The sequence below is a fragment of the Toxorhynchites rutilus genome, chromosome 3 (assembly GCF_029784135.1).
Source record: "Toxorhynchites rutilus septentrionalis strain SRP chromosome 3, ASM2978413v1, whole genome shotgun sequence".
Taxonomy (NCBI): domain Eukaryota; kingdom Metazoa; phylum Arthropoda; class Insecta; order Diptera; family Culicidae; genus Toxorhynchites; species Toxorhynchites rutilus.
Genome location: NC_073746.1, coordinates 322020932 through 322033701, shown reverse-complemented (window position 1 = coordinate 322033701; position 12770 = coordinate 322020932). Strand labels below are relative to the sequence as shown.

At 40.7% G+C, this 12770-nt stretch overlaps 1 protein-coding gene across 6 annotated transcripts in view; it reads right to left on the bottom strand.

Annotated features, from left to right (window-relative positions):
- Window positions 1–12770, bottom strand: part of LOC129779897 (low-density lipoprotein receptor) — an 839868-nt gene that overhangs the window by 491518 nt on the left and 335580 nt on the right. For all 6 annotated transcript variants that reach the window (XR_008743794.1, XM_055787656.1, XM_055787655.1 and 3 more), the window contains exon 2: window positions 6204–6341. Coding sequence is in view for 5 of the 6 variants with exons in the window: in XM_055787656.1 (XP_055643631.1) it covers window positions 6204–6341 (138 nt within the window). In the remaining variant the exon portion in view is untranslated. The remainder of the gene's footprint in view (window positions 1–6203; window positions 6342–12770) is intronic.

Here is a 12770-nt window from a genome sequence, read left to right as displayed (position 1 = left end):
TGCTGGACGCGGCTTTATTGGCAGCAGACGGTGAGGAGTGATAAAACAGAGAAAATTGTCTTATTTTTATCGATGGTTGCGTGGTTTCATCTTCGTTCATTCTCTGGCTCTGGGTTCTCCATATTTAAATGCTCGGTTCACTTTGACAACTCTGTGTTGGCAACACTGTTGCTGGGGCCATTCGTTACAATCTCGCGAAACTTCCGCGCCTAGTGTTTTGAAATATTTCGCTACCTCCCGGGGGATCGTTCCGGTACAACAACAAGCAGCACTCAGAATTAATATTTAATAACCTTTCAGGGCGCCGGTCCCTCCCACCCCCCGGGAAACCCGGGGATTAAAATCATCGGAAAATGGCGGTGGATAATGTCACCTGTCGTGAGCCTTTCGTGGCGTGAATTAATTATAGAGCGACTTTTTAATGGAATTATTTCCGGCGGAATCGTTTTAGCCGATTTTGGCATCGTTTGCATTGATTTTAATTCACTGCCTATTACTCGCTCGGAAAAACTATACCGAGGAAACTCGGGCGCCTCTGCAGGATAAAAAGAGAAATAAATCTTTGGCTTATCTGGTGGCTGGCAGTCGTTGCAAGCCATGGCACAGAGGAACAGAGAAAAGTCGTTAGTTTTTTTCCTTTTCTCGGTACACTCCGGACGGTCTCATCGGTCCTGGAATCGGCGGCTTAGCCAGATGGTCGATATTGATGTCTGAGGTGGCAGAAGTTTTACTTTGCTGCTGCTGCTTCGCTCGCTCTTCTTTCGGCCAATGGTCCTGGGGATAAATTCGACGCCAAAGTCCGCAATTGCAATCGGTGCAAGATAAATGTGCCTGCATTCGTTCGTTTCCTTTTCGGATCCATCGAAAGATAGAATCATATTTTTTTCCCTTTGTGCTCGAGAATTATTTATATAGATTTCACATCCCAGCTTTATTACATCGTCATTTTCAATTAGACCAAATTAGTTGCGGCATGGATGAAGAATGGCTTTCATCGATTTAGTAATAACGTTCTTATATTGAAGTTCGGAAATGGGTCAATTAGCAGGGTTTTTGAGGCAGTCAAACTGTAGTACATGTAAAGAAGAACTGCCACTGAGCAATTCCAAATGAAATCGACAAATGACAAAACATGAATATTTTTGATGCGAATGAAAGTTTGTATTCCGTTTAGATTGGAGGAAATATGAGTTTTCCACAATATTTAGGATTTTTTTGGCTCAAGTGTAACTTTTGATAAGAGCGTGCCGATTTTAGTAAGAGAAATCTTTGAGTCTCCTACCGAAATAGTGTCTTAGAAAGAGTTATAGAGTATTGATGTCCAAACGTGAGAAAATACATACTGAGAAAAAAAATAGTACTTTTTTTTATTTACAAAAAAAACTTTAATTTGAAATATCTAAAATACATATTTTTTTATTTTCCTAATTTTTTTCATATAAAATAGAAATCATTTAGAAGATTTAAAAAATGGGTACAAGATGGTAAAACTATATTTGACGAACTTTGTCGAACATCGAATTTTTCATGAATTTTCGAAACATCGAATTTTTGTATGTTAACAATCATTTTTAGCCACAAATTATGAATCCTGATGTGATTTAAAATAAAAAAGCTCTTTATCAATCTCCTTCTAAATGCAGCCATTCTCGAGATATTTGAAAAAACATTTCTAATTTATTGTCATTTTCAAGTTGAATTTTTTTTTAATTTTAGATACGTGTTTTGTTATATTTTTCATATAAAAAAATGTCATGAAGAAAATTTCAAAAATGGGTACACGATGGTAAACCTATTTTTGACGAACTTTGTGGTACATCGAATTTTTATAAATTTTCGAAACCGAGATAGTGTCTTAGTAAGAGTTATAGAGAAAAAATAAGAAAAAAAATTGGTACTTTTATTTATTTACAAGAAAAACTTTAATTTACAATATCTAAAATACATATTTTTAATTTTTTTTAATTTGTTTCATATAAAATAGAAGTCATTTAAAACCTATATTTGACGAACTTTGTGGAAAATCAAATTTTTATCAATTTTCGAAACCGAGATAGTGTCTTAGAAAGAGTTATAGAGTATTGATGTCAAAATGTGAACAAAGATATACTGAGAAAAAAATAGTACTCTTTTTTTATTTACCAAAAAAACTTCAATTTGCAATATCTAAAATATATTTTTTTTATTTTTTTCATATATTTTATGTGATTTAAATTTTTATTTAAAATAAAATAAATTTAAATGTGACTCAAAATTCTTCATCTAATTTTCATGAGTATTCGAAACTTTGAATTTTTGTATGCTAACAATCATTTTTACACAAAAATTATGAATCCTAATGTGATTTTAAACAAAAAAGCTCTTTATCAATCTCCTTCTAAATACAGCCATTCTCGAGATATTAAAAAAAAATAATTTATTGTCATTTTCATAGTAACCTAGCTGACCCGGCAAATTTCGTCCCGCACAAAATTTATTTTTCGTTATCACATTCACGTTTTTTTTTTACTAATCGCACGTTCATAGGTCCAATCTCAGAACTGTTCATTGATTGATTTTCTAATCTACCCTTTAAAATTACCTTTTACTATAAAATTCCTAGTACTTCTACCAAAACTCGTCATTATAATATCAGATTATTTTCAAACACAATTCTCGTTCATGTTCATCCGTTACATGGAATGAATGTTTGATACAGAAAATATGATAGAATAAAGACAGTCCTAAATCGGACAATTTCTTCCTCGAGTTTTGCTCTTACCAACACATTCGGTGATCCATTTTTATTTAGAAGAAGATATAGGAGTGCGTTATATCACATTAAAAAAAATGTAACTGTCATCTTTGGTTGAAATATGTGTATTATTTTTACGGAACCCTCTCTCCATCTCAGAGGAGGGAGGGGTGTCATACCATCATAGAAACATTTCTCATATTCAAAAACCTTCACATGCCAAATTTGACTCCATTTGATTTATTAGTTTTCGAGTTATGCAGAAATTTGTGTTTCATTTGTATGGTAGCCTCTCCTTAGAGAGGAGGGAGGAGTGTCGAACCACCATAAAAACATTTATTGCTCTCTAAAACCTCCATATGCCAAATTATGCCTAAAACTTCTATATACAGGGTGAGCCATTTAAAGTGGAAGCATCTGGCAACCCCATAACTTTTGACAGAGATGTCATTAACAAATTAACAAATGTCATGCCGCGTTGGAAGCGTCATTTCAGTACAATAAAATAAATAAAGTTAAAACATCGCCTGGAGACAACACTATACGTCGATTATATGCCAAATTCATATCGTCTGGTAGTGTTGGTAATGCCAGTCATCTGTCCAGACAACGACCAAGACGTTTCGACGAGAATATTGAGGCCGTTCGAGCCAGTGTTGCAGAGACTCCATCGACATCAGGTCGCCATCGTTCGCAAGAGTTAGGCATCTTTTTATTGCCATTTGTTCGTGAAAATGAATTGGACAATTACTGGTTCCAACAGGACGGCGCTACATGCCATACAGCGGCTGCCACGACCAAATTATTGCGCGAAATGTTCCCCGGAAGATTAATACCGAAAAACGGCGATTATGACTGGCCACCGAGATCACCTGATTTGACGCCTCCTGACTTTTTTTTATGGGGATATTTAAAATCCAAGGTATACACTGGTAAACCAAGGACCCTGGCTGCGCTGAAAGACAATATCCGACAAGAAATTGCTGCCATATCGGCCGAAACATTGGGCAAAGTGATGGAAAATTCCGAAAAAAGGGTACATTTTGCGGTCAAGGCCAGAGGCGGTCATTTATGAGATATCATAATCAAAAAGTAGTTAGAACAAATCTCCTAGAACAATGGCTACCACGACATCGAGCATGTTGTCTGGTCGTGTATCCGGTTCCATGCTGCTCGCTCTCAGCTCTCTAGAGCACTGAGAGCACAAGGCAGACAATCGGATATCCCCGTCCGGGATATCTTAGGTAGCCGTGACCCTGATCTTCTGCTTCATCTATACCTGTTCCTCAGAAACGCCGATGTCAACGTTTAATGATGTTTCCTTCGTTGTGTCCCCGTTTCATATCCCTCCTATCCGATCGATAAACTTTTACTTAGTCGCGGCAATACATACACACACTCTTTACAGATACACGGGCCGAAGGTTGTGCAGTCCACTGATTATTCAACAAGAGCCAAAGGTTGTACCGCTCATGACAACTCTACACGAACTGATGATTGCGCCATTGACCATTCTATCCTGGATTCCTCGAGTCGAGAAAGACGCACCACGCTAGATATGAGGTACAGACTAGGGGGGCGTTGCTGATTAATGGTCAGCTGCATCCCAATAGGAAGTATCCCATGTCGGGCACACGTACAGAGCATCGAAGACTGCGACATACCAATTATGAGAACACTTGTAATACTAACCTCGAGTCAACCGCGAGTAATCGGTTACATATTACTAACATAGTCTAAGCAAACATTGTCAAAATATTGAACTCCCGGCCCCGTTAGGCTGACGCCATATGAGCCTTAATAAAATATATATTTAGGATAAAAAAAAAAAATCTCCTTGGACCAAAATAAATGAATTTCAAAAAAAATAATTTAAAATTCCACTTCTTTACTTTGCTATTGCAAAAACAAATCCTTCCAGTTTAAATGGCCCACCCTGAACCTAATTTGGTTTTATTTGCATGATTAATTTTCGAGTAATGCAGAAATTTGTGTTTCATTTGTATGGGAGCCCCCCTTAGAGAGGGGGATGGGCCTCAAACTATCATAAGAACCTTATGATAGTTTGATATATATATATATATATATATATATATATATATATATATATATATATATATATATATATATATATATATATATATTAGCCTGTCAAAAAAGTCCTGCGGTATTTTTTTTGAATTTTCATTTGTTCATAAAATTAGTTACAATCATCTGTTTTAATTCAAATATGCGCCGCTTTGTGAAACATCCAATTTTTTAATTCATAAAAATTGGATGTTTCACAAAGTTTGTCAAAAATAGTTTTTCCATGTATATATAAAGTTTTTTTTTAAAGAAAAAAAAGAGTACTAATTTTTTCTCAGTGTATATTTGTTCACGTTTTAACATCTAAAATCTCTTTCTAAGGCACTATCTCGGTACGACTCAAAGTTTTTGGGATATAAGTTATCAAAGATTTTTCTTACTAAAATCTATACGCCCTTTTCTAAAGTTACACTTGAGTCAACAAATTCCCAAATGCTGTGGAAAATTCATATTTCCTCCAACCCAAACGGAATACAAACTTTCGTTCGAATCAACAATACATGTTTTTAAAATCTGCATTTTAAGTTCGATTTCATTTGGAATTGCACCATTGAGCAATAGTAGCTTTATTTCATTCAGCGAACCACTTGCAGTGAGTTTTAATTAAAACAAATGCATGTGATGTATGTGAAAGATCTTCCTCTCTAATGTTCCGAGTGACACAGAAAAACAGCTTTTAAAAATTGACACTTTCCAAGCGGCTGGAAGAATCGAACCAGCTCTAACCAGCAGCACCGGGAGTGGACAAACATCCTGTGATATTCACGTCCTGCCATCGCTGGACAAACGCTAGTGGTGTGTGTGTTTTACTCTCCAGCAATGTTCGCTTTTCATCATTCCATGTTGTTGTTTTACGCCTCATCCCACGCACGTGAACACGTCATAAAATTAGACCAGCAATGAAATAAGCTTCGAGCAATAATCGCCACAAAAACATATCACACCATCGCCGCGTCACAGTTGTAGCCCCATCCGGAAATGCGTGGACCGTTTCGGTTATTTTTTTTTTTTGCTTTTCTGAGCGAGCCAAACTTTTTTTTTCACAAAAACAATCCCTCGGAGTTCCAACGTATAACATCTCCCCATCGTTTTCGGTTCGCCTAATCTAGCAGCGGTGATGATACCGGTCCAGGCGAAAGCTCCCGACAACTGTGCGCGGCAGCGCCGATCCCGGAGAGCCAATAATCCGGAAAATTAAATTTTGTAGAGTTGAGGGAGATAAGATCAAACAATAACAACCACAGACACACGCACTCACATCTATCTGTCGGTCGGTAGTTTAGGGTTGATTGCTGCTGCAAGTTTTTTTTCTCCATTACCCTTTTTTGCATATCGGAATTCGTACCAAGGCCGGGGATACGAAACGGGGACCACCACTCACCTGTAACTCTGCACTCACGAGGATCCTCGTCGCTGCCGTCGGCACAGTCCGAGTCGCCATCGCAGATGAAGCTAACGTGGATGCAGTGGCCATCGTTGCAGCGGAACTGACGCTCCGAACACTGCAGCGTGGAGTTCACTATGGTGGGGAGGAAAAAAAAGGGGGACGGATTAGAACGGACGATTTTATGATATGAATTAAATATCGCTGGATGGATATGTAAACAAATTTCGACTGACGGATTCATGGATGTCATAATATTTTGATCATGTAGAAGAGTCGATGCTGTCAATTAAGGTTGCTTTTATTCGATTATGCGAAACTATGTGACGCCTGCGTTGAAATATTTTGACTTCTTTCAGTTTTTAAAAGTATAAAATCAATAACAGTAAGTAATAGTGTTAATATGTCGGTAAAAATGAAACCCAAAAAATACAGAGTCACCCATATTTTCCAACTCAAACCTTACTAGAGTGTGATAGTAAGGCATGACTTGGAAATTCACTGTCAATTTTCCAAAGCATCATAATTAACAGAATGTTCGCAAATTTAAATATCAAACAAAGAGGAAACTTATTGTTAATCTTGGAAAAACCATATGTATGGTGATGAGTATTTATCCCATAGCATGCGCTTCAAGGATTTCAACAAATTCCGATTGTCGGTTAGCATATCGGATGTTATCGTCAGAACTATGCGTGAACTCATAAGGGAAGTTCATGAATCTTTATAAAAATCAGTGAAAACCGAAAGGAAGCATTTTAAAACTACAGTTTTCTGCATTTTGAGCAAAATTTGTTTTTTTTTCCAAACGGTATGTTCTTAACAAATTGGCTTTCAAAATTCTGGTAAATTCAACATTTGGATGATGTCGCTAAGAAGTCCTTAGGAACGAAACATCTTCACTTACATTGAGCAGTACTTGTTTTAAGGGGCCGTGCGCAAAGTACGTTATTGTTAGTTTGCATTTTTTGGTGATTTTTCTAACTTTTTGGTTTTTGGTGAACAAATTGGATTCGAACAATCTTACACTACTATAATGATAATTACTACTATCCAGTTCTTATCGTGCCAGCAATTCAGGTGCTGAAGTGACGTAGTGACCAAATCATGCGGTCAAAGATTCAAACGACGAACCAACGATGTTCACTCATGGACCACGAAACGCACGTGAAGATGTATTTTTGGGCCAAAAGCAACAATTCGTGGTGATATCTCCAGAAACAATCAGTTCGTATTCCCTGACAAAGGGCCTGGCCGGGTAAGCAAATCACTAGCTGTATGGCAAATAAAAGGTGTGTCACATCAAATTGCATCACGGAAAAAACGCTGTAGAAATTCGCCAAGCAGACCGATCCTTTTGAAAATTTTAGACAGTGAAATAAAAACTATTAAACAACTTTTGGCATTTTCTTTTTATTCATACTTCGAGCCCAAGCCCGCATGCTCGCACCTTCCTCTTTACCCTGTCCATAAGGTTCTGTACAACGTCAGGTTGTAGTTTTTTTGAACAGAAATCCATTTTCTCTTGAAGTCTGCCTCCGATTTGACAACTTTTGGGTTCTTCCGGAGGACCTGCTTCATAATCGCCCAATATTTCTCTATTGGGCGAAGCTCCGGCGCGTTGGGCGGGTTCATTTCCTTTGGCACGAAGGTGACCCCGTTGGCTTCGTACCACTCCAACACGTCCTTTGAATAGTGGCACGAAGCGAGTTCCGGCCAGAAGATGGTCGGGCCCTCGTGCTGCTTCAATAGTGGTAGTAAGCGCTTCTGTAGGCACTCCTTAAGGTAAACCTGCCCGTTTACCGTGCCGGTCATCACGAAGGGGGTGCTCCGCTTTCCGCAAGAGCAGATCGCTTGCCACACCATGTACTTTTCGGCAAACTTGGATAGTTTCTCTTATCTGATTATAAGCGAAAGCTGATGATATAATTCCTAAAAATTAAATTTCTACAGCGTTTTTTCCGTGATGCAATTTGATGTGACACACCCTTTATTGTAAAGGATATTAAATGAGAAATTTTGGCGGTTTATTTGAACCCCTATGTGGTTTGACGTAGGATCTATAGTGAAAAACGTACTTTTGACGTAGGATTACGTCTTTCGGGAACATATTGGGGTACAAATGGAAAAACGAAAATCGATCACGTCGTGAAAAATGTCCAATTTCAAACGCTTATTACTCATTCATTTCATGATGGATTGGTGAGATTTTTGCATCAAACGATTCCGGCACTCCATAACAATTTTTCACATTGAATAAAATAGTATTTATCATGTAACTAACTATCGAACAATTGAAAAATCTCAACCCCTATCCAAACAGAGATACCCAGTCCTGATTGGTCGAAATTGACGTCATTTATTTTCGCGTCCGATTCGTTCGTTCACCGGCAAGCTGCATGGAAATCGAGTAGGAGGCGCCTACTTCACACATACCAAATGATATAAAAGGAAGGAGTATACGTGGATCTCATCCATTCTTACAACGGACGTGGAACGGACAACAACAAGTGGATAGCAGCAGCAGTGGAAGCGGCTTTTCTTAAGGCGAGCATCGAAGTTGAGCGGTCAAAATGTGAGCTGCGCCTCACATAGAGCTTCTATGGCAGCATAAAAAGCGGCAAACAGTAGCAACGATTGCTGAAACCGGTTTAGTACTTGTGGCAACAGCAAGCATCACGAGCGAAGCGTTTCAGGCACGTTCTCTTCGTCAGAAGTACGAGAACGTGTTCTTGGCATCATGAAGGGTATCAAACACGCTACCCGTCGTTCAGCTCGCCTTGGTGGTGTCAACGAAACCCCACGCAAACCGACGCACAGAAGCCGAAGATGCCAAAGCCAAAGAAAGCAGCAACGGCTTTGGAGAAAACTACCGCTGCTAAAAAGTAAACAACTGCCTACATCCGACTAACATGAACATGAACAGAGAAATCAACCAGTCCTTTTCAGGACTATCGATATTGCTTTGAACGAAAGAGTTTAATTTATTGTTTTCCACTAATCATAAAAATGATGTAAAACTATGATCAAAAATATTGTTAAGTTTTGCTTTTTCTTTGACCAGGTGCAATTAACAGGGAACCGTCGTATAACGGCTAGAAATGTCTAAAATTTTCATTCAATTCATCATGGAACATTCGTTGTTTTTAAGTATTCGATCAATTGAGCGACTATTTGTTGAAAAAGCATCGATGATGAAAAGGGTTATGATATCATACTTTTAAAAGCTATATTAAAACTTCGCTTCGCTTTTTCGCGCCCGATAAGCCAAATATTTGTATCGCAAGCAAGTAGGAGGCGCGTAGTTCACACATACCAAATGATATAAAACGAGGAAGCACTCGTAGATATCATTCATTCTCACAATGGACGTGGAACGGACAACAAGTAGCAGCAGCAATAGTGGAAGCAGCTTATATCAAGGCGAGCATCGAAGCTGAGTGGTCAATAGGCGAGCTGTGCCTCACATTGAGTTTCTATGGCAGTAGAAGCAGCGGCAAACTACTACTACTACTACTTACTACTAGTGGCAGCAGCAAGTATCACGAGCGGAGCGTTTCGGGCACGCTCTCTCCGTCAGAAGTGCGAGAACGTGCTTCTTGACATGGTGAAGGTGCAGCAGTGAAATTCAAGACGAGCATCGAATCTGAGCGGTCAACAATTGAGTTGCGTCTCACATCCCGTAAACGGGCATCGGAGCTGAAACAACTTTCTATTTCTGATACCGGAAGCTCGATAATAACACTGGTGAAGTGAACAAAAACTACCCAACAACCAAACCAAACGGCCCTTTTCAGGGCCAGCAGATCATTATCAAAGAGTTTAACAATATATTTTTTCAAACATTTCCAAAATCAGCATGCGACAGACAGCCTAACGTAATCCTACGTCAACTATGCGGTCGTGTCGGACACAACCTCCTGTGACTTTTTCGTTTATTTCTCGCCATCCTCAAAAGATTCGAGATAAAAATTTGAAAAACTACGAAACTTACTACGGTGTATCAAGAAAAATTATCAAAAAAAAATTTCATCAAACATTTTGGTACTAAAAAAAATTTTGAAACTCTGAAAAATTTTTTATTGGGATTTAGATATTCAGTACTACTCTAATTCTGTTGATGTGTAGTCATCCAGTCTAAGCAAATCTATGTTTATTTGTACCGACTACCAACCTGAGACCCCTAGCAACCTAGTTTGTTATTTTGTTTAAATGTTCACTTCACTAGTTTCACTCCTCAAGACTAGTCGTCTTTATTTCAAGCTTCCTGAAAGCTTCCAAATCGTTACCACTCAAGAGGTTATGGGTATTCGGTGCACGGAATACCCCAGTTCAGCGGAGGTCCTGGATTTCACAACTGGAGTTTCCGGGTACGGATGTTCCTGGACGCGCAAGGAGTGGTCAAGACGTTGACAGATGATCCCCCAGCGGACACTGCGGAGGCCGCGGTGAAGACGAAATTTGACGAGACGGACAGAAAAGCAAAGTCACTGTTGATCGGTTTCCTTGGCGATGACTGCCTGGAAATCGTTCGAGATAAAACTTCTGCGAAAAAAATGTGGTTCGGAAGCAGATTGGACGGTTGAGGATGAAGGAAGGCGATTCCATGCGTGGTCATCTGGTGGTTTTCGAAGACCTGATTCGGCAGCTCAAACAGGCAGGCGGAGAGTTAGCTGAAGCGGATTTGATCGTGACGCTGTTTGGGACTCTTCCGGAAGTTTTTGATCCGTTAATCACGGCGCTCGAAAACCTAGGCGACGAAGATTTGAAATTCGATACCGTCAAGCAGCGGCTCCTGGCAGAGGAGGTGAAGCAGCGTGACCGGCACAATGATGTGGTGCAGAAGTCAACGGCGTTCATCGGCGAAAAAGGTAAAGTTAAACCGAAAATGTTCAAAGGCAAGTGCCACAAATGCGGCTGGAAGGGACACATGCAGAAAGATTGCCGCCAGAGGAACAACGGTGAGGCCAACGTAGCTTCAGGAAGCGGTTCTGTGAGCTTTATGGTCAACCGTGAAAAATCTGGCCGGCGGCAGAGCGAAAAGGTCACCTTCAAGTTGGATTCTGGATCAAGTGACCATTTGATTAATGATGCCAGGGTATTTTTCGTCGTCTTCAAGACTGGCTGAGCCGATCGTTATTCAAGTTGCCAAGGACGGCGAAACACTCGTGGCGAGAACGAAGGGCGTGATCGATGGCTGCAGCAACAAAGGTGTTCGAGTAAATATCAACGAGGTGCTGTATATCCCCGACCTACGGGATAACCTGATGTCCGTTAAACGACTGGCAATTTCTGGAATTTCGGTGCTGTTTGATGGTCGTCAAGCAGTGTTACGGAAGGAGAACCAAGTGATTGCCACGGCCCATTTGAAGGGCAGTCTGTACGAGCTGGAAATCAACGTGGATCCACCGGCAGCAAACATGTGCGATGCAGAGGCGAGCGGATTGTGGCATCGTCGACTTGGCCATCTCAATGAAAAGGCGATGGCAAAACTGGTGCAGCACAACATGGTGAATGGCATCAATGTGAAACCAAAGGCCATTGAGTTCTGTGATCCCTGTGTACAAGGTAAGCAGTGCCGCGAACCTTTCAGCGGAAATAGACAGTGAGCAACCCGGGTGTTGGAACGAATCCACTCGGACGTCTGTGCTCCTATTGATCCACCGGCGTGGGACGGGTCACGATATTTTGTTTCCTTTATCGACGACCACACGCACTTCGTGATTATCTACCTGATGAAGAAGAAGTCCCAAGTTTTCGAGAAATTCCGTTCCGAGTTCGAAGCAATGGCTACAGCGGTGACAGGCAAGGCGATTTCCAGACTGACCGTAGATCAAGGAAGGGAGTACTGCTCCAACGAACAGAAGGCGTGGTACAGATCCAAAGGCATTCAAGTGGAGCCAACGGTCGCTTATACTCCCCAGCAGAACGGTGTAGCAAAACGTTTCAACAGGACGCTCATCGAGAAGATACGTGCTATGCTCTTCGATTCAAAGGTCCCAAAGAATTTGTGGTCTGAAGCCGCCTACACCGGAGTGTACCTGCTGAACCGAAGTCCTACGGCAAGCCTCCAGTGTGAAAAGACGCCAGCTGAACTGTGGTTCGGTACGAAGCCAAGTGTAGAGAAGGTTCGCATATTCGGATGCAAGGCATTTGCGTGGATTCCAAGCCAGACAAGGAAGAAGCTCGATCCGAAAAGCGTGGAGGTAGTCATGATGGGGTATGCCCCTAATAGCTACAGGCTCTGGGACAGAAAGCAACGGAAGATCATCGTAGCCCGAGATGTCAAGTTTGACGAAACACGTTTTCCTTATGGTGCAGAACCAGATGAATCATCACAAGCTCCCCTGGTCGTCGTATTCCCGCTTGAACAAGAGGGGGAAGCTGAAGATGTACAAGCTGACGTGGCAGAACCAGGTGACGATTCCCAAGAAGAAGAAGATCCACAGTCCGACGACGAAGCACAACCAGACGAGCCTGACGATCCGACACCACCAGCGCTCCCTTCGCAACCAGAACACTGCGAGTCCGACGGACAAACGCAAGTGAGGCGCAGCGAACGGG